The sequence below is a fragment of the Quercus robur genome, chromosome 2, assembly GCF_932294415.1.
Source record: "Quercus robur chromosome 2, dhQueRobu3.1, whole genome shotgun sequence".
In the NCBI taxonomy this organism is placed as follows: Eukaryota; Viridiplantae; Streptophyta; class Magnoliopsida; order Fagales; family Fagaceae; genus Quercus; species Quercus robur.
In genome coordinates this window covers 64,459,772-64,483,158 of record NC_065535.1, presented here as the reverse complement: position 1 = coordinate 64,483,158, position 23,387 = coordinate 64,459,772, and the positions used below count along the sequence as shown (strand labels likewise).

General features: G+C 34.4%; 3 protein-coding genes across 4 annotated transcripts; all 3 read left to right on the top strand.

The window, feature by feature from the left end:
• Positions 1-3,694: 3,694 nt before the first annotated feature.
• Positions 3,695-9,807, top strand: LOC126714472 (potassium transporter 4). The gene is made up of 9 exons (XM_050414633.1): positions 3,695-3,976; positions 4,924-5,164; positions 5,275-5,520; positions 6,200-6,250; positions 6,370-6,630; positions 6,860-6,912; positions 7,228-7,342; positions 7,440-7,694; positions 8,501-9,807. The coding sequence occupies exons 1-9, from the start codon at positions 3,932-3,934 to the stop codon at positions 9,586-9,588; spliced, it is 2,355 nt and encodes a 784-aa protein (XP_050270590.1). The 5' UTR covers positions 3,695-3,931; the 3' UTR covers positions 9,589-9,807.
• A 1,153-nt stretch (positions 9,808-10,960) lies between these two features.
• LOC126706983 (non-specific lipid transfer protein GPI-anchored 30) lies at positions 10,961-11,894 on the top strand. Its single transcript, XM_050406575.1, has 2 exons — positions 10,961-11,663; positions 11,750-11,894. The coding sequence occupies exons 1-2, from the start codon at positions 11,156-11,158 to the stop codon at positions 11,881-11,883; spliced, it is 642 nt and encodes a 213-aa protein (XP_050262532.1). The 5' UTR covers positions 10,961-11,155; the 3' UTR covers positions 11,884-11,894.
• Positions 11,895-14,158: 2,264 nt separating this feature from the next.
• On the top strand, positions 14,159-23,376 carry LOC126714471 (ATP-dependent DNA helicase At3g02060, chloroplastic). Of its 2 annotated transcripts, none has more exons than XM_050414632.1 (14): positions 14,159-14,876; positions 15,359-15,584; positions 15,832-16,077; positions 16,315-16,449; positions 16,850-16,974; positions 17,693-17,832; positions 18,300-18,370; positions 19,127-19,288; positions 19,821-19,907; positions 20,074-20,247; positions 20,618-20,662; positions 21,592-21,948; positions 22,582-22,964; positions 23,061-23,376. In XM_050414632.1, exons 1-13 carry the CDS (start codon positions 14,293-14,295, stop codon positions 22,681-22,683), a joined length of 2,454 nt encoding a protein of 817 aa, XP_050270589.1. In that variant the 5' UTR covers positions 14,159-14,292; the 3' UTR covers positions 22,684-22,964; positions 23,061-23,376. The 2 variants fall into 2 exon arrangements, with proteins under 2 accessions (XP_050270589.1, XP_050270588.1); XM_050414631.1 differs by having other exon boundaries at positions 22,582-22,988.
• Positions 23,377-23,387: the final 11 nt, after the last annotated feature.

The window sequence follows — 23,387 nt, the reverse complement described above, 5'->3', positions numbered from 1 at the left end:
TTAATACTCACGTTACAGATGGCATATACCCTGAAGCAAACATTTATCATTTATGCAAATAGGTTGGCAGCAGCATGAAGCAACCTGGAAAGGAAAAGACTCTTTGATACTTGCCCTACTTTTTTTTGTTTTAATAAATATTTCCCTTCAGATATGATGAGCAATGCCCATCCGTGTTGAATATAACTAGTAGTGTCACTATGTAACTACTGTTTTAACTTTATAAATATCTACTATTTTCAGTTCTACGGAGAAAAAGAAACTGATATAAACTCTTTTTTATTTTTGTATATAAATTACCGCAGCACAAATAATTATATATATATATATATATATATATATATTTATATATATTAAACACTTGACCCTAATTTATTTTTTTACCACTTGAAAATACTCTTAACAATAGCTTGGCTTTTTTAAATATTAAAAAAAGGCCCAACAACAAACCAATTTGATATAAAATCTAGAAGAAAAAATAGTAAGCCTAACAACAAAAATAGAAATTTGTTGGTCTTAAACTTTAGAAAAAGCCCATTTAGATTTTAAGTTTTTAACAAATTTGAAAAAAATGTAACTTGTAAGATTGATAATGAAGCTTTTATATCTTGCAATGATTTCAAAATATGATGAATGAAATTGTAATATTTTATGTATTTGCATTTTTCTTTGGTAACGTTGAGACTTGATATGTTCCAATTTTTTTTTATAGATTTTTTATAATTTATGTTTTTTACGGAAAAAATCCTAGAGCCGCCACGATTTATGGATTAAATTTCAATGACTATGATAGGTCCAACAGTACCATGCTCTATGAATTCCACAGGATAATATACTGACGTTTAAAAACTTGAGGACAATTCCGTAAAAATATATTTATAACTTCACTTAAAATACCTACAAAATAAACCACTCTCCTACTAATCCATGTCTTTAAAACAAACTTATCAAAAAAAAAAAAAAAATTAAGGAAAATTGTGAAACTAGACAAAAAAAAAAAAGCCTCATCGCACGCGCTAAATGCGTGTGATGAGGCTGTTGTGTGTCTATATACATACATATATATATATATATATATATATATATATATATAAAATATTTGGGAGAAAAGATAGAGACAGGATAATATATTGAAATTGAAGTAAACATGATTTTCTCCAAGGATCAGCAATTATTGAACTTTATATCGTATTTGATGCTTGAATTCCACATCATGAAGATAAGAACATATAATTAGATGGAGACGCCCTTTCAAAAAAAATAATTAGATGGAGACGCGGAAAAAGCATCAAAGAAAGAAAAAAAAAAAACATGTACAGGGGAATACTGCTTTTTGTTGGTCTTAATAATTATCTAGTAGCCAGTCTCTATTTATAACCTGTTTGATAATAATTTTTTGAGCATTACGTCCTTACATTTAAATACCCTTTTTTGTATTTGTATGATACAAATGTCTGTATCGTACGATTTTTTAATATGTCCAATCCAATACACGTTTATGATACGACACCTTTGTACTTGGATTTGATAGCTAACAAGTGATGTGTATCGATTCAATTATGGTCCTAAAAGAAATTGATTGAATTTGTAATTGGAAAAGAGATAGATTGAAAGGAAGTGAAAGTGGAAGTTATGTGTAATGTCAAAGAACTATGTGTCTGTATTGTCAGTCAATGGTGAAATAATTGAATGTTGGAAAGGAGGTGCATTGAAACCAAAGGCATCAGTGGTCATGGCGGGCTACTGTGTATTGTGCGTTATTGATAATGTTGTTTTAATATATTTTTATGGGTTATTATGATAGGGCTTGAAGAAAAAAATAGTTCACCAATGCCCAATGGGAGGTCAGGTTGATGCCAAATTTATTTTCCATTGTCTGGTGGAGCTTGGTAGCAATAGCCAAATAGCAAAGGTTGTGATTGCATCGTACACCAAGACGACTCCACTTTGTCCTTTTGAGAACATGTAGGATTGTAAATAAATAAGCTGAAAATGAAGTCAAAATATTTTAGTCATTGTTAATTTTTCTATATATGAAAAAGAAGAAGTTAAGTCCACTTTTGTTTTTAAGGAAAATATTTTAATGTTTGGTGTATAGTGTAAAATTTTTCAAGTACAAATCACCAAAACTAGCGGCTCAAGCCTATTTGGTTAGGTTATTTGAACAATAGTTTTTAGTGTTTAAATGCTGAAAACTGTGGGCCAAAAAAACAACGCGTTTGGTAAAGATGTTTTTTACTAGAGTGTTTGAGTTATGTTGCCCAATTTAGGGTGTTTAAACACTGAATTTAGAAAACTCCTCTTACCAGTTTTCAGTTTTCAAACAACGTTACTCAATAATACTTTTGTAAATATGTTAAAAACCATGGGGCTTACTTCATTAGACAACACATAAACTGACTTCTCACTCCTCAAAAAATATTAAATTTTATTGTGCTTGTCAGCTTTTAAAAAAACAAACACACATACCAAACACACAATTATGTTTTTTTACACATGAAACATGTTATTTGAAACATAGTACTAAACACATTTTTTGTTTTATAAATACTGTAAACACATTTTCACAACATTTTTTAAACTACAGTTTTCACATCATTTTAAACAATGATACTAAAAATCTCCAACTACACGAGCCCTCAACCATCAGAGTTGTCGATGCCAGAAGTTCGGTGATTGGACTGCCGTTCCAACTGCCAGACCTCTGGCACCACCTAGCCACTAGATGGGGGGAAGACTGCCATGTGTTTTTGTAAAATGTTTTACCAAGTTTTTAAAGGTAAAACATTTACAACTTTTTACAACAAATGGAGTGCAAGTAATTTATGAACAAACTTGAGTTTTTTTTATAACAAAATGAATCAAGTTTGAACATGTAATCTTATATAGTGATGAACTCGGCTCAATTCACATTCAAAATAAAATTAAAAGAACAAGACTGAACTTTTAATATTTGATTAGACTAGGCTCGTTTACAACTCTAAGAGAACTCCCATAAGAGCTTATATAATAAAAAAAGTACCACATTGTAACCAACCGGACCTAAAATTCACCCACATCATGTCATGCAAAGTTATGTAAAAATAAATGGTTGCTGCAGTAACTATATAAATTTACACTAACATTATTTATTTTGCATTTAGTTTTTCTATTCTTTATTTATGTATCTTGACGATGAAGAAAAATAATGAATAATGTTTTTGTGTGTGAAGAAAGAGAAACAATTAAAAAAAATTTAATGAAATGTAGTGTAAAATAGATAATTTGATAAGAGGTGTTCTGAAAAGTGAATATGTAAAATATAAAAAGTAAATTCTTATAATAAAATAGACACAAATTTTTGCACAACAATGCAAATACTATAAATACATTCTTTTAATGGATTTAAAAGATTTGAAAGTCACAATTTTTAATCACAATTCCGTTTTAAAAAAAAAAAAAAAAAAAATCACCACATCCACATTCGAATTCATAATCACTGAGTCAACAGGGTGTTTAGAAATATTGGGAGTAAAATAGAATGGTCAAAAAAGTAGTTACGTCATATAAAGTAAAAAGAAAGGCGAGAAGCACGTGAGAAAAATGATACGAACACGCGCGTCTCGTACGCGTGACATGGATAAGATTGATAGACATTTTATTATATATTTATACAATAAGGTTTTTAATTATTATTAGAAATTTTATAAGGTAGAGCTGTTGTTAACTTGTTTTAACTAGTTTTTTTGGTAGTACTAAGTTAACACACAGAGAGAGCGGGATATGCTATAAGTTAATTGAAAGGATTAGATTTGATGTGAGAGAGGATTTCGGAAACTTCAAACTGTTTTCTCAGCTTGACATAAATTCAAACACATAGCAACTGAATAGAGACTCTCTCCTCCCACGTAAATACACACAGAGAGAGCGAGGTTTGGCTGTCCTCTTCTTCATGGAGCCAGAAGCCGGAATTCCGATTCCTCGGAATCCCTCCTCGGTTAGTATTCTCTCTCTTTTCTTTTTCTTTTTTTCCTCTGAAAACCCAATTCCTAGTTTACTTGTGTTTTTGTTTTTTGGTCCTGAAATCTGGGATTCTTGTTGTAAATTTCTGAGCTTCGCATAAATACAAACTCCTCACAGACCAAAATGTTTGTTACGTGCTTTCCTTCGTTAAATCTTTTCATGGTCATTTTTTTTCGTTGTTGTGTGGCTAAATTAAATGGATACAGAGTTAATTTTTGTTGAATTGATTGATTGTGTGTGCGTGTGTTTTGTATTTGATCGAAATTTTTTGAGATAATGATGATTTTGCTGACAAGGTATAAACCTTTTTTTTTTTTTTTTTTTTTTAAATGTATATTTAAACTCAGTTTCTTCATCTTCTGCTGTTATAAATTTTATAATTATCATATTGGGTGATGTTAGTTTTATAGTATTATATTTTGCCCTGATGTTAGCTTTCAAATATAATATATGGTTATAATTAGTTTGACTTTAATTATCCTCTTATTTTTTACATTTTCTAGGTGGATTGCTGAATTCATGTATTGCATTTGGTACAATTATTGATGCATAATGACCTATTATAAATATTTCTTGAATGCTATATGCGTTAAGGTGGTATTTGGGGTTTGATTCTAAAGATTTAACTATCTTCTTGTTGATTTGTTTCAGTGATCGTTTGACTATTGGCTCTGTATTGTGTAGTGAAATACTACTTGGCTCTGACGTCTCTATCATACAGACTAAACCCAACTCTAGTTTTTTTAGCATTGCCGTTGTCAATATAGAGTTAACATTCACCACAAGTTTTATGACTGGATTCCCAAATTATTAGTTTTAGCTTTCAAATACCACTGTATATGGCATCACTTGTATCATGACCTGATTCTTTTTCTATAACTGCAATTCACTCAACTTTATAAAAGTTTTGTGCCCTTGCAGCTTTCATGGGTGAATCTCTCCAAGAATCTAATATTAGCTTATCAAAGCTTTGGTGTAGTATATGGAGACCTAAGCACTTCACCTCTGTATGTTTATACAAGCATATTCAAAGGGAAGTTGCAGACACATCTAAATGAGGATGCCATATTTGGTGCATTTTCCTTAATATTCTGGACGCTGACATTGATACCATTGCTCAAGTACGTTTTTATCGTACTGAGTGCAGATGATAATGGTGAAGGTGTGGTGATCATTAAACTTTTAACTGGATATAATCCTTTCATTAAATCTAATTTGAATACCTACGAATCAAGCCTCTACCAATTCTAATTATATTATAACTGATTTCAGGTGGGACGTTTGCTCTTTACTCACTGCTTTGCAGGCATGCAAAGCTGAGCTTACTTCCCAATCAACAAGCAGCCGATGAGGAGCTCTCAGCCTATAAATATGGCCCATCATCACATACTATAGCATCTTCCCCACTAAAGAGATTTTTGGAGAAGTATAAAAGGCTACGAACAGCCCTTCTAATTGTGGTATTATTTGGTGCTTGCATGGTCATAGGTGATGGAGTGCTTACTCCTGCAATTTCAGGTAAGTTACAGAAGTGGTCCCCACATGTCATTTCATGTCCAGTGTCATTCTGGATGTTGAATGTGATTCTATGTATTTTCGGTTCCATAAATGCATTTTCTAGGCATAAGAGAGACAATAGATGTAGTTTATGTTGCAACCTTTCACGAAATCATTTACATTGTATCTCTGCTATGGACAAGGGAAAGATGTTCCCCTGGAAAACTCCCCCATATCATGGACTTAGTTATTGAATTTATCATACGGATATAGATGACTTGGACCAAGGCTAGCACTGAGCTGATTCTAACTCAGGTGAATACTGGTTATAAATGTCCAATTCTTTCATATTAGGTGTAATCTCATTATGGGGATTAGCAATTGCTTAAACAGCTATAATTGATGGTTGTGGGCTTCATTGAATTTCTGATTTATTCATTCCTCTGATTCATAGAAAAATGATCAGATCTAGAGTTCAGGTTATATTTCATTGCTAATTGCCTTTTCCATTGTTTCTCAGTGTGGAAAGTGGTGTACATGTGCTTTAATTCTGATAAATAAGTATTTGATAGGATCTTCCACTGGTTTGTTGCTATATCTTATGAAAACTTCTTGTCTGGGATTAATGAAACTATATATTAAACCCAGTCATGATTTTTTTTTCCCTGTGAAATTAAGGAGTGTTGCACATGTTTTGCAGTTCTATCAGCAGTATCGGGACTAAAAGTTGCAGAATCGAAATTAAATAATGGTAAGTAGTTGTCTTGACATATTGCGACTATAGAATTCATGATGCCTATTGATCAATGCTGCTTATGGTGCCATGTACAGTTTTTGGTTGTGACATGCTATGCTACTTATTGTTTGTAGGTGAACTCCTCTTGATTGCCTGTGTAATATTGGTGGGCCTGTTTGCTCTGCAGCATTTTGGCACCCACAGGGTAGCATTTATGTTTGCGCCAGTTGTGATCATTTGGTTGGTATCGATTTTTTCCATTGGGTTGTACAACACAATATCCTGGAACCCAAAGGTCGTACGAGCATTATCCCCGTATTATATTATCAAGTTCTTTAGGGAGACTGGTAAAGATGGTTGGATTTCTCTGGGAGGGATTCTTTTATCTATAACTGGTATGTTGGTTCTGGTATTTGTTAGAATATTATATGGCATGCGTGATATATTCACTGGGTTTTTGCAGCAAATGGTGCAACTCATCTTTGTGAATCTGGTTGAGTTGAAGTTGTATTTTTTGTTTATTAGAAAAGTAGTTCTTGCTACCTCAAAATGCCATTTTAATTGTCGGATGTCACTAAATTTAATGCACTACTAACGACTTATAGCTTTTCTGGGTCTCACCAGGTACTGAAGCTATGTTTGCAGATCTTGGTCATTTCACTGCCTTGTCAATAAGGGTTAGTTTATGATTCGATCTGTGTTTTATGCAAAGATACAAATTGGCATGAATGGGAAGTTGTAAAAATGGGTTTTACAATTTGATTGCATGAGTGAGGGGCTCACTTGATCTTTTCGAACTTGCCAGATCTCTTTATTGAAACCCAAATAACTTTCACATTCAATTGTTAAAGCATTCTGTATAATGGTTGGAAAAATGATGCCCTCAGTCTAGGAATATGACTACATAACCACGACTCATTTTAGTTTGTAGGCCTCTTCTTCATACAGATTTGTATAGTTGAGCCATTTGAATTTTGTATTTGCCTGTGCAGGTTGCATTTGCATTTGTTATTTACCCCTGTTTGGTAGTGCAATACATGGGTCAAGCTGCTTTCTTATCTCAACATCTGGACCAAACTCCTAGAATCTTTTTTGAGTCAATACCCGGTTAGTCCATTCTGACAAGAAGTGATGCTAATACCAGAATTCTGTTTTTAAACTCGACTTGGTCTTATTTTGTTTTCTATCCTTTCTTATCTTGCAGATCCTGTATACTGGCCTGTCTTTGTTATTGCCACCCTTGCAGCAATTGTTGGTAGTCAGGCTGTTATTACTGCTACTTTCTCCATCATCAAACAATGCCATGCCCTTGGTTGCTTTCCCCGAGTCAAAGTTGTGCACACCTCAAAACATATATATGGGCAGATCTACATCCCAGAAATAAACTGGATACTCATGATCCTTACTCTTGCCATAACTATTGGATTTCAGGACACAACCATGATTGGAAATGCTTATGGTAAGTCATTATTTGAAAGAGCTCTCTCTCTCTCTCTCTGTGGATTGGCAAGTTAAATATAAATTTAATTAGTCTTGAACCCACGACCTTGTTCTTATGGGGGAGTAGGTGCTATTTGAGCTAGAGTGCATTGTCCTCTTTATTTTAGTTGTAATGTCCTAATATAATTTGCTCCATAACTTTGTTTTTTAGTCATAACAAAGAATTTTAATGAACTTAGTGTTGATTAAGTCCTCTTGACAGCAGCCGTCCTCTCTTCACTAAAGGCACCATCGAAATGTGTTTATTGGTGAAATACATTCTTGGTACCAGTGTGTGGTCAATTGGTCAGTTACCTCAGCCATTAGGATGGGACTTCATTGGACGTGGCTTTAGATTTGTGATTTGTACGTATGACTAATTTTCATTCAATAGATGTTGCTGTTGAATTGTTTGTGGATGTATGTGCCCGTGTATTTTTCACAAAGAAGGTTGGCTTAATATAATAATAGTATACATATAACCAAACACATATACAGCAGAAGAAATGATACAATTGTATGTACATTAAAAATACAAAACAAGAAAAAAAAAAAAGTAATTATATGCATGCATATATACCATGAAGATTTCTTTGTTGCTGCCAAGCTCTAGCTCAGATAATGATCCAGACCAAAGCCATAGGTTTTGATGATTTATTTGAGATTTCAAGGGACTAGAATAAATGTGTTTATTGCATATATACCTTGAAGCTTTCTCTGTTTTTATATTAGCCCCATGACTGTCTTGTATGTGATTTTGATTCATTTTTGGTTTTTGGTTTCCAGGACTTGCTTGCATGACAGTTATGTTTGTCACAACATTTCTCATGGCGCTTGTCATAATATTCGTTTGGCAGAAAAGTGTCTTTCTTGCTGCAGCATTCCTTTTTTTATTCTGGTTCATTGAGGGTGTATACTTGTCAGCAGCTTTAATGAAAGTGCCTCAGGGAGGATGGGTCCCCCTTGTGCTTTCATTCGTTTTTACGATTGTTATGTATGTCTGGCACTATGGTACTCGCAAGAAGTACACTTTTGACCTACACAACAAAGTTTCATTAAAATGGTTACTCGGCCTGGGCCCTAGTCTTGGTATTGTCCGTGTGCCTGGGATAGGCCTCATATATTCTGAATTGGCAACAGGAGTCCCTGCAATATTTTCTCACTTTGTAACAAACCTCCCTGCATTTCACAACGTATTAGTTTTTGTTTGTGTAAAATCAGTTCCTGTTCCTTATGTCTCACCAGATGAACGTTTCCTCATAGGCAGGGTTTGCCCAAGACCATATCGTATGTACAGGTGCATAGTGAGATATGGGTATAAGGACATTCATCGGGATATTGGAGACTTTGAGAGCCAGCTCATACAAAGCATTGCAGAGTTCATCCATAGGGAAGCAGTAGAACCACAGTTCTCGACCTCCGAGAGTTCATCATTTGACGGGCGGATGGCTGTTATAAGCACCAAAACTTTGCAATCAAGCTCAAGCCTAATGGTATCTGAGCAAGAGGATGTTGATGTGGGCATCTCTATCCAAAGCAGCAAGTCTCCAACCCTCCAGAGTTTGCGATTGGTTTATGATGATGAGAACCCGCAAATCAGGAAGCGCCATGTCAGGTTTCAGTTACCCTCAAGCCCTGGGATGGATCCTGCAGTTCGGGAAGAGCTAATGGATTTGATTCAGGCAAAGGAAGCAGGGGTTGCATATATACTGGGGCACTCATATGTAAAGGCCAGGAGATCTTCCTCGTACTTAAAAAAGATTGTGATTGATATTGGGTATTCATTTCTTCGAAAGAATTGCAGGGGCCCTGCTGTGGCGCTTAACATTCCCCACATTAGTCTTATTGAAGTTGGCATGATATACTATGTCTAGTCCTTGGAAGAAATTTAATCAATATGATCCTGGTGGTTATGTATTTACTATGGATGATAGGGAGGTAGCCATTGCCTTGATCTTGGGAGAAGGAATGTAAGCTTAATGCAAGTTATAGGATCTTAGGTTGCTGGTATTTCAATACAAACATTTCTTGCTTCTGTTGCACCTTCTTCAATCTGTATAGCTGATATAAAGAGATATTGAGTTTTAGCTTTATGAGTTATTTTAGGCTTCCAATTTTGCATGATGTATCTGTGAATAGATGTAATTCCTTCAAAAACAGGAAGGTTTGGTGTGAGACCTCTCTTGAAATTTGTAAAAGCCATTTTTGAACTAGGTGTCACTGGGAAACCATGCCTCATATCAATTAGTATGTACTAACAAGTGGATCGATATGTTGAAGAAAGATTTGTAGTTTCAATACAATGTGTGGTTCAAACTTCAGACATTAACGGAACAAAACTATGCCTAGGACCAAAGTGTGCAATGAGGATTAACCTCCCATTGAGTCTTTAGAGTAATCCATCATGGAGTTCTAAAAAATTTAGGGTAAAATAATATTCTGGTCTCTAAGTTTTACTAAAAGATTTTTTTTTTTCATCCCTAAACTTTAATATCAATTAGTGTGTACTAACAACTGGATTGATATGTTGAAGAAAGATTTATAGTTTCAATACAATGTGTAGTTCAAACTTCAGACATTAACGGGACATAACTATGCCTAGGACCAAAGTGGGACAAAACTATGCCTAGGACCAAAGTGTGCAATGAGGATTAAACTCCCATTGAGTCTTTAGAGTAATCCATCATGGAGTTCAAAAAAATTTAGGGTAAAATAATATTTTTGGTCTTTAAACTTTACTAAAAGTTTGTTTTTCATCCTTAAACTTTAAGAAGTTCATTTTTCGTCCCTAAATTATTGAAAAGTTCATATTTCGTCCCAAAATTATTGAAAGTGTTTATTTATATCCTTAAACTTTACAAAAAGTTTGTTTTTCATCCCTAAACTATTGGGAAAAAAAAATTCTTTTTTCATCCTTATTTTTGTCTCTATATTATTTTAAAAACTCTTTACAAAGTTTAGGGTTGAAAAAAGAACTTTTTAAAGTTTAAGGATGAAAAACAAACTTTTAGTAAAATTTAGAGACCAAAATAGTATTTTATCCAAAAATTTATCAGTTCATTTGAAATTAGGAGATTTGTTTTTGCCACATTACCAATAATTTACATGATACTAAAATTGTGATAGTAGTCATTTCCTTAAATATTGATGACATAGAAAATTTTAATTTTCTCTTTTTAAAATGGATAGATAGAATTTTATAAACTTTGTGGTAGGGTTATCCTAAGAATTCTAGAGGATTCAATCATGTTGTGGGAAGTGAGAACCAAGAGGCAAGAACTCGATTTAGTAATTTCACTTATTTGTCTTGGAATGATAGAACTAAATGGTATTGTCTCTCAACCAAATCACTCCTTACATGAGCTTTGGTTTCTAGGCATATTAATTTATCTAGAAAAGTAGCTTAACCTATCCAACAGCCACTATCACCGCCTCTATCAAATGCCAGCCTCCACGTCCCTAAAAAAGCAGTCACCGAATCATAAGAGTCAAATAGTCTGCAACCAGTTGGATCACCAACTTTCTATCATATTCAAACCTCTCTCTCTCTCTCTCTCTCTCTCTCTCTCTCTCTCTCTCATACATATACATGTGCTGGAGTTGATAAAAATTGAAGCAAACATGGAGATGAAGCTGCTTTGGTTGTACTATGGGATTGCATTCCTAGCCTTGGCCATTTTGATGCCAAATGGATGGGCTCAAGACACTTCATGCCTAAACCAGCTTGCTCCTTGTCTAAACTACCTTAATGGAACCCGAAACCCACCTGACAGTTGTTGTAACCCTCTGAAATCTGTGATCAAATCCAATCCAAAATGCTTGTGTAGTTTGATAAGCATCAAGAGCAGCAGAAAAGCTGAGCAGGCTGGTATCAATGTGAACCAGGCCCAGATGTTACCTGGAAGATGTGGACAAAATGTCAACCCCATCTCCTGCCTTTCAGTTTCAAGTATGCATCTCATTATGTTTTCTATTACTTCATCAAAATTTTGAGCAAACTTTTTTCTAATCTCTATTGATATACTTGTGTTTCAGGTTCTCCTAGTGGACCTAGTCCCAGGGGCTCAAGTTCAAACTCTGCAAGCATATCCTCTTTCCAGTCCAAGTCCATTATACTAATCACAGCTTTATCAATAGCTCTTCAGATTTTGTGGGCACCATGCATGTAGAAGGGTGACTTTTTTTTTTTTTTTTTTTTTTTTTTTTTTTTTTGAGAAACATGTAGAAGGGTGACTTGATCACGTATAACAAGAAGTTTGATCACTTGGCTATATTAGATCAAGAAACTTGTTTCTACTCTTCAGCTCTCTCATCTATGAACAAGTGATTTCTTATTGTTTCATCTTCTTTCTCACAACAAAATGTATTTCTATAAGCTAGTCTGAGAATTATTTATTTGTAAAACTATTAGATCCTTGAAATTTGTGTGTGCCATGTTAATGAGTAATGTCTCTTCTCAACCAAAAAAAAAAAAAAAAATGTTAATGAGTAATGCAAAATGCCAATTGGTTTTTATTATTATTATTTTTAAATGAAATGCCAACATTAAGGTTATATCCATGCTTGCCATCTACAGTAAGTCACCTATTATTCTTGTAACATGATCTTTATTTGTGCTTAAATTAGTAGGGAAAAGCTAAAGTTTTATAGGTCAGTTAGCACATTCAGATATTTTTAACTGAAATTGTTCAAAATTTAAGTACTCCTTCATCCATTATACCTATTGAATTATTTAAAAACACACCCCAAAAAAAAAAAAAAAAAAAAAAAAAAAAAAAAAAAAAGCCTATAGAAAACTAAGGGTGGAGTGAGCCAAAGAGAATGCACATAATGAGTGCTGGTCAAGGCCCAATGGAATTTTACCATGCCAAATTAAAAAAAGAAATTAAAGATTTTTATTTTATTTTATTATTATTTTTTACTACAAAGTGAGATGAGAGGTTTGGAACCTAAATGACCCTTTAGAGATAAATTTTTAAGCCATGACTAGGCCTGTCCACGAGTCGGTCCAGGTCAGGTTTGTGCCCAACCCAGAACCAACCCAACCACTTTAGGTCTTCAAAATCTAGACCCACCGCCAACCAGTAAGATAAGTTGGTTCATACGAGTTGAATATCAGTTGGTGTCAGTCGGTGGTTGGTTGGACTCGGGGTAGAAGAAAATAGCCAAAATGTGTTGGAATGGCCGAAATCTGCTAGATTTGGTCGACACATGGCTAGATCTAGCAAGATTTCTAAAAGAACTCGCTATCACATACTTGCGAAAATCGGCGTGTTTTCGATATATAGGCCAGTCAGATTGGTTTGAATCGGATTTTGAAAAGTAGACCCGTCAACCGACTTGCCGGTCTCGGTTGTTAAAGGCTAAGACCTGCCGCCAACCATCACCAATGTCAGGTCGGCCGATTTTTGGGTATTGATTGGATGATTGCATCAGGTTGGTCGGTTATGGGTTCCAGTGGACAACCCTAGCCACAATCGCCCTTGACACTTTAAGGTTTTAAGCTATAAATTTTTGGCAACCCGTTTTGGTTTAAACATATAAATTAAGCACCTGCCATTTTATAATCAAGAAAAGCTTTAAAAATGGTAAGTGAATATTAAGCAATTAAGAGGAAGACAATATATTTTTACAACTAATATATGAAATTTTTAAGGATAAACGTACAACTACGAATTAGATAAACAGAGTAAGAGCTTGGAGAGACAGCCTCATTCTTATTTCAATAAAAATAATATTTTTTAATTAATCTATCACCTCACATGTGAGCTCAGCCCACCACACTTTACAATTTTGAATTTTCTAATAGCTCATCTATAAGTTGATAAAACTAATTTAAAAATATTGTGAAATTATTATAAATTTTTGTTGTCCATAAAATGCAACAAAGTTATTGATTTTGTTTCATTCCAATTGAAATGGTTGACAAATTCCATTCCAATTAGGTATCACCCCTTATTTCATCACGGCTTAACAAAACTCTTTCTTTCTTTATTTATTTTTTAATTTTGTTCTTTGAGGTTGCGTTTGGGGACAGATTATAAATTCAGCTTATTTTATTATTTAGCTTATTTTTACTACTATTCATAAGTCTCATTGCACTTTTTGATACTATTCATAGATCTTACAGTACTATTTCAGTTAACTTTTACCTTCATCTATAATATTTTCAGCAAAATTTTTTCAATTTCAGTTAAATAAGCTTTTCTCAAACAGACCTAAATACGAAAACTAAGCCGAACCTTTAGTTTTAGGCCCAATACACATGGATATATACAATTTCTCAAATCAAATGTTTTATTTTGAGGAAATACCTACATGTTAACAACCTAGGAAAAATTTGCTCACAACCACAACAAAAAAAAAAAAAAAAAAAAAAAAAAAAAAAAAAAAAAACACACACATACAAAAACAATAAACAAAGTTACATAAAATGATAATTCTACTACTTTTTTACATTAGATAACTGAAATGCCACTTCTTGATTGAAAAGTAAAACCCCTCCAAAACCTCCACCTCTGATTTATCCAGATTCTCCAATGTCCAAATTCTCCATTTAACCTCACTCTTCTTCTTCAATGGCTTGTTCTCTTCTCCCAGTACCCGACATTTCCAGGCCTCTGGTTTTGAAGAAGCTCAGCTCATCTCCAAAGCTATGGACACTGTTGGGTCTCAGGTGTCCTTGCCACTTCAAAACCAAACCTTCGCTTTCACTCACCAAAGCTGTCTACACCCAAAACTTCTCTCTCCCTCTCTCCAGAGACAAAATCGAACCCGACCAAGACCCCATTTCGTTACTAAACGAGAGGATTCGCCGTGACTATAACAAGCGAGACGCTTCGAGAACTGTCATGGACTCGAAGGAGGCCGAGAAGTATATTCAGCTGGTGAAGGAGCAGCAACAGAGGGGCTTGCAAAAACTCAAGGGAGATAGACAGCCCAAAAAGAATGGTGGGTTCAGTTACAAAGTGGACCCTTATAGTCTTCGTTCCGGGGACTATGTTGTGCATAAAAAAGTGGGTGTTGGAAGATTTGTGGGTATTAAATTCGATGTTCCTAAAGATTCTCCAAACCCAGTTGAGTATGTGTTCATAGAATATGCAGATGGAATGGCTAAGCTTCCTCTCACCCAGGCTTCTCGTTTGCTCTATCGATATAATCTGTACGTTTTCCTTAATCCATTTTAGGTGCAGCACATTAGGTTCACCAATTAAATTCAAATATATGTCTGCATTGACCAATATAGCACAATACAAACAGTGTTATCTTTTGCAAGGAGAATTAAATTTGATACAGTTATGTGTTTGAATTTAATTAGAGGGACATGTATCCTAGTTTTGTCCTATAATATATTGATTCTGTGTATCTTTCTAAACTGTTTTGTCAGTTGTATAGAATGAACTTGGATGCAAGTAGTTGTAAAGGAGTGAAAGAAAGAAAATGAGTGGTTTATGTTGAATCTACTTACTAGACCAGTGGAACGTTTAATCGTATGTTTGAACATGAAATTAGAGTCATTGCCTGCTAGGAAAGTTTCCCAATGAATGAAGTATTTATGAACTTTGATGATTGTTTAGACAATATTGTGGCAATCTCTGTATATTTTTTTGCTTTTGTTGTGTCACCATATCATTATATTTCCAGCCCGAATGAAACAAAGAGGCCCCGGACATTGAGTAAATTGAATGACACGACTGTATGGGAGAGGAGAAAGACTAAAGGAAAGGTTGCGATTCAGAAAATGGTTGTTGACTTGATGGAGCTGTATCTACATAGGCTAAAACAAAGAAGGCCACCCTACCCAAAGAGTCCTTTCATGGCTGAATTTGAAGCTCAATTTCCTTATGAACCCACACCAGATCAAAAACAGGTAGTACTACTATCTTTTGTGTTAATTTGCTTTGCTATAGATCTTCATTTGGTTTGTAGTTAATGGCAATCTGCAGAGATTGGCTGGTTTGGAATTATGTTATCATTAATTTTTTTTCCCCTCTTGGTGCTTAAATTAAAACTGAAGTCCTCTTGTGTCACAATAGAATAATAGATTAGAAGTTCTGAAATTGACAAAAATGGATGGATTCTGTTCCTTCCATTCTTAAATGCTTTCCTCATAACAGGCTTTCATTGATGTGGGGAAGGATTTGACAGAGAGAGAAACTCCAATGGACCGATTAATTTGTGGAGATGTTGGCTTTGGTAAAACTGAAGTTGCATTACGTGCCATCTTTTGTGTAGTCTCAGCAGGGAAGCAAGCTATGGTTCTAGCACCTACAATTGTATTAGCCAAACAACATTTTGAGGTTATTTCAGAGCGATTTTCTATGTATCCTGAAACGAAGGTTGGACTCATGAGCAGGTTTCAGGTTGGTGGAATTTGTCTCTTACACTAAGCAGTTTTGATACTCTTTGATTACTGTTATGTAATATTCAACCCTTAAAATAGTAGCATAGATGACTTACAAGAAGCTGCACCCTTGAATTGCATTACCTGATCTATTCTATAGGTGAAGCAATCATGACCAGCATTAGGAAAATTTTCTGTGAATAATATGCCATTGTCATTTAGGTTTGAGATTTAACAGAACTATAATAATATGCAGACCAAAGCAGAGAAAGAGGAGCACCTGCATATGATTAAAAATGGTCAACTGGACATTATTGTTGGGACTCACTCGCTTCTCGGAAATCGTGTTGTGTATAATAATCTAGGTCTTCTCGTGGTCGATGAGGAACAGGTCTTCTTTTCAATCCTTTTGCAGTTGTCTGTTTCTTTTTATGAAAATTAACTTTATTGTAAGGGAAGGAGGAACCAAAGTACATGGGAAGTACACATGATGTGCCTACAGAAAAAAAAGGACAAGAGTCATGTTTGAATTTTAAAATTTTAAGGAATTTTAGGAAAGATGAAAAGGGAATCGCTTCAAAGACGCCATCCAGTTGAACAAAATTGCACAAAAAGGAACTCTACTTTTGTAGCAGGAAGCCTGCAGTTATTCCTTTACCTTTACACTATATAAGAAATAATGGAATAACATTGCAAGTTTCAAATAATTTCAATTTACAACAAACCCTCTACGTGTTGACCTACGTTTATTTACATTCCTGATTAATTTGCAATATTTATTTACTTTACAGAGGTTTGGCGTCAAGCAGAAGGAGAAGATTGCTTCATTCAAAACTTCAGTTGATGTTCTTACGCTCTCAGCAACGCCTATACCAAGAACCCTTTATTTAGCATTGACTGGGTTTCGTGATGCAAGGTACCAAGCTTGTTGAAGATATAGATCATAAGTAGATATTTGATTGCATTGTGGTTCTTCTTCTGATATTAAAGCCAGATGTTTAGAGTTCTATTTGTTTTGATGTAAGTTGAGGCAGTTGAGTAGCTGATGTAGTTGGATGACATCTCTCTCTCTCTCTCTCTGCGCGATTGCTAGAACCCTTGTTTATTTTAATAGCATTCATGCAGTGTGAATCTAATCATTTATTTGTACAACTGGACAATGAGTAAGGGCACTGATACAAGAATGAGGTATTAGATTCAGCAAATTCGTGATATTTTAGATCACAATTTATCTTATGGACATTCTTACCCTTTTGAATTATTCACATAAGTAATATTTTCACAATTTAATTATTAGAGGTAGTTGGGATTTAAGCTTTGTTAAGATGGGTTGTTTCTCTAAGAAAACCCTGATGAGATTAATTTATTGTCTCTTGAAAACTTTATGAAGGAATTTAGATACTTTCTACTACATGGTAATGGTTGAATTTGATTTGAAAATGAAGAAATGAATGGTATATGACAATGTGGGCATATTTGGTGTACAGCATGTGTTTCAGGTGGATATTACACTCATATGGTTGTTTTCTGTGACTTAGACATAACCTTGCTAAAAACATATTTTAACAGTCAAGGATAACAGCTTTCTGGTTCTCTAAATGATAGTGTTGTAAGTTCATTTCCTCCTCTTTCAGTTTGATTTCAACTCCACCTCCAGAAAGAGTACCAATAAAAACTCACCTTTCAGCATATAGCAAGGAAAATGTAATATCAGCCATCAAGTATGAGCTGGACCGCGGGGGCCAAGTTTTTTATGTTCTACCTCGTATCAAAGGTGATTTCTGACAAGTCAGTTCTGATTTTTTTGTTGTTGCTAGATTCTTTTTTTAACTATAACATTTCTTTGTTTATTTTTCAAATCAATTCCTGGGTGGTAAAATTATTCTGTTCTATCATCTGGGTGCCTGGCAGAGTGGCAGTTGAATGTGTATATTATTGTTATGTTGTTACCATTATCAATCATATGCATATATCACTCTGTGTAGACCATTCAATACGGTGGGGAACTCTACCATACATGTGCTAAGAGTCATTTTTTATTTATTTATTAAATTATAGAAAGAGAGGCCACAAGCAAAAGGAGAAAAATTCTTTCTATAAATTTTTATACTTAATAACAAACTTTGGAATCAATGGAATACATAGACATGAAATCAAAAGTTAATTTCTCCAACAATACTTCTACATTTGCTTTATGCTTTAGTTCATTATACAAGTTTTCTGACTATTACAATCTAACAGGACTGGAAGAAGTGATGGAATTTCTTGAACAGTCATTTCCAACTGTTGAAATAGCTATTGCACATGGAAAGGTAGTCACATTTTTATAACACGTTATATTTCGAGTGAGTTAGTAGGATATGAAAGTCAGGTTCTGAAGACAGAACTATATATTATTAACAATTTATGTAGCATACTTTTGAATTTTGAATAATGGAATAAAAAACAATTGAACTATGCCTTAATCATCATGAATATTTAGAAAATAATGTTTCACATTTAAAGGTTGCTTTCAAGTTTTATATTTAAGTGTAGACATTGCTAGGATCGAAGTTTGCTGACTTTTGTAATAACTTGCCATTGGCAGATATGAATAATCTGAAAGCAAGTTTAATAGCTTTTATATCTAAATGCACCTTCAAACATTTTCATTTTTTCACATCAAGAGCTGCAACCAATCTTGGAACTTACCCAAGAATGTTCTTTATATTATTTTTTATTTACACTTGACGAGCAACCTTATGAATTGTGTGTGGAAAGCTGCAGCACAAGTCCATAAATAGTGCTTGTTTCCAATGATCCTCAGGCAAATATTCAATAATTGTGTATCTTGTTTGTTATTGAGAAAGTTGTCATAGTTGCTCATGTGGCTGTCTAACTTCAGAAAAAATTAATTTTGACCATCACTAACTCCAGAATTTGAATACAGCATTGAAACTTTATACATTTGGGGATAATGTATGGCTCTGTACATGTTTTTCTAATCATGTCATACCTGCTTAGTGTGGCTAACTAGTGTTTTTGCCTTTTTGGTTGTTCATGCACTATGCCATGTGCTCTTATTGCAGCAATACTCAAAGCAGCTTGAGGAAACCATGGAGAAATTTGCACAAGGTGAAATTAAAATTCTTATATGCACAAATATTGTGGAAAGTGGGCTTGACATTCAAAATGCAAACACCATCATAGTTCAGGAGGTTCAACAATTTGGCTTAGCACAGTTGTATCAGGTCCTGTTCTTTCTGCTTTCCTTGAATATTGTATATGTTTCTTGATATCAGAACATTTTAAGTGAGAACCTTTCAATCTTAAATGAAAAATTTTAGGGAATTTTTTCTCATAGTACCAATATAATGTTCAGTGTGGCTATGAGCCTAGAGACTTAATTCAGTATGTTTATTTATTTTTTATTTTTAAGAAGAATTCAGTATGTTTCTTAATAACAAGAAATACTAGACGGAAAAATATGACAGGTATAATAGTTGTCAAGACCCAAAAGAAAAAAACTTGGTATTTTCTTTTTTGAAAAAGGAACTATGTAGGTATGTATGAATATTAATGGGGGTGTGTGTGTATGAGGAAATCAAAGATACTCCTCTCTCCTGGAATATTTAAATTTATATAGGACTTCTAGTGCTTGCTTGATTTGTCATTTATGTATTTCTGCAATGGTGTGCACTCACTAGAGAAGAGACTGACTTTCTGCTTTTTTATCATCTTTTATATCTGATAATACTGTCGTCAATTGTTTAATCCCCATAGTTGCGTGGAAGAGTAGGGCGGGCAGATAAGGAAGCTCATGCACATTTATTTTACCCAGATAAGTCACTACTGACTGATCAAGCACTGGTATGATTTTTGTTCTGAACCTGTACTTATACAATCCAGCTTTGTGGATTGTTCTTAATCTTTTTTCATGATTGTCTTCATCTTCTAGGTGCATCAACCAGCTCCTAGTTTATAGTGTTGCCTGACTTGTAATTGCCTAAAGGTTCACTTTGTGCTTTTGCTTTAGGAGAGGCTTGCTGCTCTAGAAGAATGTCGTGAACTTGGCCAAGGCTTTCAACTTGCAGAGAGAGACATGGGTATTAGAGGTTTTGGCACCATCTTTGGTGAGCAACAGACAGGTGATGTTGGAAATGTTGGCATTGATCTCTTCTTTGAGATGCTCTTTGAGAGCTTGTCCAAGGTACTTCCAGCTTATGTTCCACTCTCATAGATGTTTTGACTTTATAAGAAGTATTCGGTTTGATGTGCTGTGTGAATAATAATAGCTTCTTGCTTCCACTTTAGTGTCTTTTAATTGCTTTGCCATATCCACTATGCTTTGCTCATCTAAATGTCTAAGTGATGGTATATCACAATGCTTTTCAACTTTATTAATGACCAGACAAGCCTGCTAGTTTTATAATTTTGTGTGGGTGCGTCCATGGATATTTGTGTGTGTGTGCTAAAAAGAATGACTATTTTTGTTGGCTGGGTTTTCTAAGTATCTAGTACACTCAGCTCACTTGCTGTGCCTCTAATATAGGACTTATACTGTTTCCATTGATTCCCAGGTTGAAGAGCATCGTGTTATTTCAGTTCCTTACCAGTCTGTACGGGTAATCAAATCCATCTTCTTAACTCATAAAACTTTGTTTTGTAGCATAATAACAAAGGTTTTGAAGTCGATTCTACTTTGGTTTCTGATTTAGATTAAAACATGAAACCATATCTTAATGGGTCTTCAGCTCATCTTCGAAAATTTTGAAGTTGTGTTGAATGGCCACGGATAGTATGAAGCTCAGTAACTTTTAAGATGTTCTGAAATATAACTGGGATTTCTTTTGTTTAAATTTCTTTTCCCAGGAACTCTTACATTGGTCTTCTGTTTAAAAGAAGTTGAGTCCAAGCTCACCTGGGGGTGAGTTTAATTGGAAATATATTGAAATTATATAATTCCTTAGTCTCCTCAGTGGATCGATCACTGAGGGTGACAGACTGCACAATGGCCTCTTGCTGTTCTTCAAACAGTGCCCTATTCCTGTTTTTCAGAGAGCATATTTTCATTCTAAAGTTGCCTCGTTATGGAAGAAGAGATTTTCTACAAGATAAAGTGAATTTTGTTTCCCCTTTATCCTCCATGATTAATCAGTAAGAACTATTATTGCAACATTAAATGATACACAGGAAGGCCATTAAAACCAAAGTCCCAGCAGATGACAGAGTAACAGCTTCATCCTTCATGATTAAAAGCACATGTAGCAGTAGGGTTGTGCCATCTGAAGTCAGTGCTGTATTATATCTTCTTTCTTAGGATATCCATTTTGGTTGGTTTTGATTCACCTAAGTGAAATAATGGTTGCCTAAATATTCTAATTATAAACAGCCTAACTGTCCACAAGAAAGAAGAGCTATTTAGGTTTCATCATAAGCTCAGTTTCTGTTATGGACTCATGAAAAATCAAACCTACTAGTAGTCTCTAATGGGAATCGATGCATATTAAAGCTTTAGTTTCTAATACCTTTTGTATTTATTTATTCATGTCAGGTTGATATAAATATAAACCCTCATCTCCCTTCTGCGTACATAAATTATTTGGAGAACCCTATGGAAATAATTAATGAAGCTGAGAAAGCTGCTGAGAAAGAAATCTGGAGTTTGATGCAATTTACAGAAAATCTGCGTCGCCAATATGGAAAAGAGCCTTACTCCATGGAGCTTCTATTGAAGAAGCTTTATGTGAGGAGGATGGCAGCAGATCTAGGGATAAAAAGAATCTATGCTTCAGGAAAGATGGTCGGTATGAAAACAAACATGACTAAACTGGTTTTTAAGCTGATTACAGAGTCAATGGTGTCTGATGTTCACCGAAATTCTTTGGTTCTAGAGGATGACCTAATTAAGGTAATTTATGCTACTTCTTTTGGTTTTTGGCTTTGTGATGTGTGGTTTTTCTGTTAATACTCTTGCCTTTCCATGCAATCAATCCCCAATCAAGGATAATTCCCAATGTCACTAATTCTTTTGTTTAGGTCACTAAAGAAATGAAGAAACCATCACTTTATATTTTGAAGGATCTTATTTGGTATAACTGCAATAATTTTTTTTTTTGGGGGGTGGGGGGGTTCTATAAAAGAGTTGAGAGTCTACAATAGAGCCAACATTGCATTTTGACCAACATCTTTAGTCTATGATGATAAATTTTATTCAATTGCCCAATTAGAGGAAGGATTTGATGACTAAAAAAAAGTTTGCATTCAGATGTTATCATCCAGCTGTATGGTTGACTTTGCAAATATCCCATAATTAATTATTGTCCAACTTTCCTCCATGCATCTAATGTGTTGGTGACATGAGGCTCCTTACTCTTCCTATCCTCCTTGCTAGTATTAGTTTTGACATGCATGAAGTTGACAGAGTCCAACTGTATTGCTATGCATCACTACTAATGCTAAAATTTTACATCTGAAGTGCTCTTTGGATTTGACAGGTTAGTTTTACAATCTGTTTCTTTTTGAAATCTTTTCCTTTGTGCAGGCAGAACTACTTTTAGAGCTACCAAGAGAACAACTGCTAAATTGGATTTTTCAATGCTTGGCTGAACTTCATGCTTCGCTACCAGCCCTAATAAAATACTAGTTTTTTTTTCCTAGGGAAGAAAAACATACAATTTTTGACTTGCTGAGGTCTTTGAAACTTCGCGGAATGGGTGCATCACATTTAGATATATGCATTGGATGGGATCACTGAAAAGGAAGTTGAGAATCTGTCCATCTCTGATGATCCTGGATTGCGACCTAGTGTTGCAATTTAGTAGTGCCCTTGCATAAATCACATAAAAGTGTACGAAGTCAGGACTAATTAATGCAAAACCAATATATGCAGCCAGAACAGAACTAAGAAGTGTTTTTAAGTCAAAGGTGATTCTTCTATGTCAAATGAAGGTAAATGAGCAGACTCTTCATTTTTTTCCCCCAATAATTAGTGCTTCTGACTGGCTTACATTGAATTTGCAGGACTCAAGTCTGAATATCTGAGGATGGGACTCTACCTGATCTGCTTTAAATTTTTACTTCAAAGGGAACAACTTCACTGTGAAAAGAATGTAGATAGGCTAGAAGTTTAACACATCCTGGACTCTGATGTAGGCATATAGCCTTTCACATTGAAAGAAGCATATGTATTTGTGCTCCCTTTTTGTCATGATTTTAATGTATAGAAGCTTTGTTTTAGATTATCTATGATGTATTGGATTAATAAAACTTGGATACATGGAATCTGGAAAATAATAAGGTATATAATAATCTCAATGGTGTAATTCATTGTTGTACAGTTGTAGTTGA